At 44.4% G+C, this 6,000-nt stretch overlaps 1 protein-coding gene across 4 annotated transcripts in view; it reads right to left on the reverse strand.

Annotated features, from left to right (window-relative positions):
• GRAMD2B (GRAM domain containing 2B) overlaps positions 1-5,148 on the reverse strand; it is a 30,722-nt gene extending 25,574 nt beyond the window's left edge. The window contains exon 1 of one of the 4 annotated variants that reach the window (XM_071424351.1): positions 5,016-5,148. Coding sequence is in view for 3 of the 4 variants with exons in the window: in XM_071424350.1 (XP_071280451.1) it covers positions 4,902-4,993 (92 nt within the window). In the remaining variant the exon portion in view is untranslated. Of the gene's footprint in view, positions 1-4,901 lie in introns of all 4 variants that reach the window. The other 3 variants (XM_071424350.1, XM_071424349.1, XM_071424346.1) reach the window with 3 other exon arrangements.
• Between the last annotated feature and the right edge of the window lie 852 nt (positions 5,149-6,000).

Here is a 6,000-nt window from a genome sequence, read left to right on the forward strand (position 1 = left end):
CTCTTCTTGAACTAGTATAGCATAGATGGCAGCTACAAAAGAACATCAACAGTCTTTTGTGCTCTGTCTTTCACAAACAGACTGAAACTACAGTAAGAGGGCTAAACTGAGGCATGTGCAGGTCATGCCAGGGTATGGCTGGTTTTATGGGGCATGTACAGAACTACTGTTTCATAGTCAGATAACTAGGTTTGCCTTTTCTATCCACTGAGGGTGAAGGCTTCAGTCTGCCTCTATGTTCTCTGTTCCGCTGAAATTGTCTGCTGCCAATCTGCACCCTACATATTATTTCCTGTCACTCTTTCTGGAGCTTATTAACCTCCCTAACCTTAGTGTGCTATTTTTCAAGGACAGAGGCAAAGACAGTCAGTGCCAAGTAGAAGTTGAGTTAAAGTAACACAGGTCTGAAAAGATTCATTGGAAAGGATATACGTGGACTTGGCAACAGCTATGTACAGAGCATTCAGATCATTAGTCTCAGCAGCGGCCTCATTAGATAAGCACATAATTTCTAACCACATGACTGCAATAGTTATGGAGATGGAAGTAAGATGGAAGTAAGTAAGACAATACTGTGATGGGATGTTTATGCATCACCTGTCAAATACCAACAACGAATCCTGCTGCCCAAAGCTGTAGTTATTATGTTGCCTAACAAGCATTTCTCACAGATTGCATATAACTAGTAAATACATTAGCCACATGAGGCATCTGGGTGGAAAGAAAAATCTCTTCAGATCCATACCATGCATTTACACACAGAAAAATTATTTTTAAAAATCTGCTTTTATAACTTAAGCATGCATATAAAGTGAGCACCATAGTAATGGCAGGGAGAAGGGAAAAGAGGGAAGTGATCAAAAAACATCATAATGAACAAATGAAGGTTCAAACCTAGACTGGAAAACTCTTGTCACACACATAAATTTAAATGTTTCATTTACAAGCCTCTCCTTCTTTGGAGATCATGTGTCACAACTTTTTCTATAAAAGTAAGGAAGACCTACTAGGGAAGAATTAAAAAAAATATGATACTTAGTATGCATTCATATTTTCATCCCCTGAAAATACATACTTACACTTTTCCTCTTTGCAGAAAAAAAAAAAAAAAACAAAAAAAACCCCCACTTTTGCTGGAAAGGAGTTAAAGTTTTATTTCAACTTTGATCTAGGTTAAGTCGGTAATAAATAATTTCCCCTTTTTTCTCTGCACTTTGTGTTTTTCTCAAGTAAGAGACTTTAAGAAAAAGAAGTGAATTTTGATTAAGCACAAGCCACTCAATTAATTCTGTTTTAATTTATCAATTGATAAATAGTTATTAAGAAACATCTGTTACAGCAGAATAATATGGTAGACAAACAAACCATAAAAATCACATTCTCCCTGCCCAGAAGTACCCAAATTGCTTGCAAGCATTTTCCACTGCTTGCAGTAGCATATCTTCCCCAGTACCTGCAACGCATTTTTGCTAAAAAGAAAAAAATAAAAATTGAAAACCTTCCACATATTTCAGATTTTCAAGTCCCAGTCCCTTCATTTCTTTAAGTTACACTCAGTAATTGGACATTACCTCATTCTGTAAATCATAAGGGGATAGAATGTGCCACTTAATGTTAGCGAAATGGTACCATATGGTAACCCACCACATTACACTTATACAGACAGATTGAATAATATGAGAACAAATATTACCAGTGGCACCAGAACGTGCTACATGGACTTTGTCAGAAGCAAGCATGGGTAAAAGCAGAGGGATGCTAACAAAGCATGAGAACTACTTGCTATTACTCCTCTGCCATTTCACCTTAATGTGCCACACTCTTATTTTCAGTGCTCAATTTTCAAACAGCTGTTCCACCTACGGTCCCTGAAATAAGGCTGACAGCTTCTACGGGAGGTCCAGTGCCACCACAAAACAAACATACCCCACTTCCCAGTCAAAAAAAAAAAAAAAAAAAAAAAAAAAAAAAGAAAATCTCTAAATACAGTGATACAGTATTTATCAAGGGTTAACTCCTTTTTGGTCCAAGGCCACATCAGGAGGTAATGGTTAGGGAGCTCCACTTGGAAAGTTTTTTTCCATCCACAAATTTTTTATTTGCTTGGAAGGAGCTCCACATAATGACAAACTTTTGGCACATCACTGTTTTGGGTCTGCATAATAACAGTGCCCATCTTCCTCATAGTATTATCTCTGGGGTTACAACTCACAGAGCTCTACTGGAAACTTTGCAAATATGTAAGTATCCCTAAATATGCCAGAGTAGGCCATTTTCTGATTCAGTATGAAAGTACTTAACACTCTTCTGAATCACTGTTGGATAAATATGAACTTTGAAGTTTCTAATCTTGAAACACTTAAGAAAAACTAATCCAAGAAAACACTGAAAAAACCACAAAAAACCAAAACAACCCAAAATACTTTTACAGCTTCAGTCCTTCAGATGCATCTACCCCCCAGAGAGCCTTTATGGCACCAGCAGCATAGTAAGCTATGAAGTTCATCTCTAAATTGAACAACACTGTAAGCATACCTCCAGGAAGTACAGGTACATAAATCTCTTCACACATATGAATCTCTCTTCCCGCTGAGCTTTGGAAAACAGTAAAGATTCCCTAAACCTCTATAATCCCGCTAGTATTTTTTTCAAATAGAGGTCATCATGAGCTCTGTTAGCTGCATATTGTTCCTTGAAGTACATGAGGGGAATGAAACTCTACCAAATCCACATACACTTATGTACAACATCTTCTAATACCAAATCTTCAACAATTCAACTTCTAGCAATCTCATTTCTAGCTGAATTAAAGCCATGCTTCTGTTCTTGATCTGAACAATCTCCCCTGTAACTTCACGTCAGTCAAACGAAAGATACATGGCTTGTGAGGTTAACTCACAATCAAATGAACACAAGAGTTTCTCAGACAAGTTTCTCAATAAAATGAGGCTGGAAAAGAAATTCCAACTTTGTTTCCAAAGAGCAAACGCTTCAACAATTTTCTAGTTTAAGACAATCTTGTCAAGTTTTTATTTTTTTTTTTTTTCTCTCCCAGTCTTTTCACCCTCCTGCTGTCAGGCTACTATTGCTGAACACTGTATCTTAAAGTGTAACAGACCACCTAGCTCTTCTCTGCATGACACCTACTGAACAGCAAAAATTGATAGCTAAAAAAAGCCAGAGAGTCATAGTGAGTAAGACTTCTCTGTTTATCACACTTGCTAAGACTGACCTTGCTTCTAAAACTGTTAACTGATGAAGGACTGAAAGACTAAACACCTGGGGGCAAAACAGATGGTCAGTTACCTGTGCATGTTCAATACCTCTGAGATCAAGCTCTCCATATACTACCTTGGACTCCTAGTTCTGTTTTCAAGAGAAAAATCAGATACAGATCTTGCATACCTGAAAAATTTCATTAGGTTCACTGGCATAATTCTGTGCAGGGACCAGGATCCAAGGCTTGAAGTCAGAATACTGTAGCGAAGGTCTGGGACTTATGTTTCATTTGTGGTGTGAAGTCACTGATGTGATTACACCATACAGGATAAAGGACACTTAGAAGACACTTTGATTCCCAGTGCTCTCTGACAAGCAAGTTATTTCTGGCAACAGATTTCACTGCAATACATACTTGAGGAATACACCTGCTTAGACAGCATGCATACAACAGCTGGGGAAAAAACCCAAAAACCAACACAGACTTTCACAGAATTTGTTTCAAGAGAAAGAGCTAGCTGGTGGTAACTTGTTTGCCTTTCTCCTGGAAGCTGTTTAAGATTAAATATGTGTGAAGAAAAGTTCTTCAGGAAGAGGAATCATCCCAGTTTAGGAGAAAGTTAACTCTTATTTATTTCTTTTGAGGAGAAAGCTCCACATGTTTTAGTTTCTTGTTTCACAGATGCTTAACTTCTGTCCTTGGGACTGCCAAGACCCATGTGAATTGGGAGCCTGGTATGGAAACAGACAGCTGCTTGATTTCAGCAACATTTTCACGTGATGGTCATTGCCATGGCTCACAAGCACCTAAACAACTTCAGACCTCTACAGGAAGCAAGAGACCAATGCAGGAGTGAACCTTTAACTCTGGACATTCTCAGTCATCATCAGAGGCTGGGAAGGTCAGCAGCCTCAGGGGAGTTCTCCCACCCCTCTGAGCACTCTGACTTCCCTACTTTCCATCAGTTAGTCCAAGCAGACTGCCTTAACCAGCCAGCAGGGCCTCCTCTTCCTCATGAAGAATATTTCCGACCTCTTCACTTGCTCAATTTTTACGGTACTTCTCAGGTTAGAAAGCAGAAACGTGAGTATGGGTATGGCCCCGCGGGGAACCATGCCAGGACCAGCAAGTGACCACCATCCTTCTCCTGAGAAGGGATATCCTCTGCTTTCTAGGACATCAGAATGAACACCCATTTTAATGTCTCTTGCCTGTATCAGACTATGTCAACTTTCGATAAAGTTCTGGGTTTTCCTAGCACCCAGAAGAAAGGATCACAGCTTCCCACAGGAGCCCGTGCACTTTAACATAAGCGATAAAGCACAATTACTATATTTAAGTACCACAGCGCAGAAAGATTTTCAGGCTGTTGGGTGAAACTACTACAAGCAGTATTTATACTCTTTGCTCCTAAAACTGCAACTTCGGAGTTCAACGCTGAACTCGAGCGCGGATCTTGCCCGAGCAGAGGTGGGTGTTCGCGCTCACTTAAGCCTGGAGGCGGAGGCCGCTTGGTGACTCTTTCCCGGGAACTTCCAGGCCGACGCCCCTGCAGCGCGGCCCCAGCGCTCGGGGCTGCCCCGCCGCCCCGCCCGCAGCTCCCCGCGGCCCCGGCGCTGCCCGGCGGGCGGCCCGGGCACAGCCCCGCGCGGAGCCCCCCTCCCAGCGGGGCACTACTCACAGCCGCGGAGCGCCCCTGTTCTCCCGCCGCCCGGCGGCCCGCGCTGCCCTCGGCTCCTCCGCATCGCACCGCGGCTCGGTCATGAGCACCATCGGCACGGGCAGCGGGACTCACCCCGCGGCCGCAAGGCACTCCGAATCGGCGGGCCGGGCCCGCTCCGCCCCCGCCGCCCCGCCCCGGGGCGGACCCGCCGCCGCTTGGGCCCGCAAGAGCCGGAGCCGCCATAAACCGGTTGGGCCCGCCCGGCCGGGCCGGCGCCACCCGCGCCGCGGAGCTTGTGAAGGATGCGGAGCCTCGCTCCCCGTGAGGCCGATCCCTTACGAGCTTTAAATTATTCAGTCGGGACGCTGTCGCGTGAGAGACCGGCTCCCGCCGGCTCCAACAAAAGCCATCCTTAATGTTTTATAGGGGGCTACAGGAGATCTGCGGTTTGACACAGACGCAGGCCCGGGGGAAGGTGGTGGTGGCGGCCAGGGCCCTGCTTTCTGTCAGCGCCTTCCCCGGCGAGTCGTGGAAGCAGGCAGTAGTCCAAATACTGATACTGGCCTCAGGACTGCTCTACTAAGGTGAACTGCTGAAATGATTAGCTGGTATTTCCATCTGTGGCTTTACATCTTGAGCAGACAAGTAGGCAGTTACGCTTCCTTACTCAACAGCAGCACCCCATGCTGCTTTGCACAGAAAAATCACAAACCCGCAGAATAGGTGATGTTGGAAGGGACCTGTGGGTCCAGCATTCTGGCTCAGGCAGGACTATCCGAGAGTGTGTGGCACAGGATTGTGTCCAGATAGTTCTTGAATATGTCCAGCAAGGGAAACTCCACAACTTCTTTGGGCAACCTGTTCCAGTGTGTGGTCACCTGCAGAGTAAAAAATTCTTCCTCATGTTCAGGTGGAATTTCCTTTGCATCGGTTTCTGGCCATTGCCTTTCCTATTGCTGGGCACCAGTGAAAAGAGCCTGGCTTTGTCCCCTTGGCATTGATGAGGTCCTCACTCAGTCGTACCTTCTTCAGGCTAAGGTGCCTAGCTCCCTCAGCCTTTACTCAGAGGAGAGGACTGGAGCTAAGCTCCAGAACCTTGATCAATTTAGTCCTTCCT

The sequence above is a fragment of the Agelaius tricolor genome, unplaced genomic scaffold (assembly GCF_023055355.1).
Source record: "Agelaius tricolor isolate 1412-34295 unplaced genomic scaffold, bAgeTri1.0.p SCAF_4, whole genome shotgun sequence".
Taxonomy (NCBI): Eukaryota; Metazoa; Chordata; class Aves; order Passeriformes; family Icteridae; genus Agelaius; species Agelaius tricolor.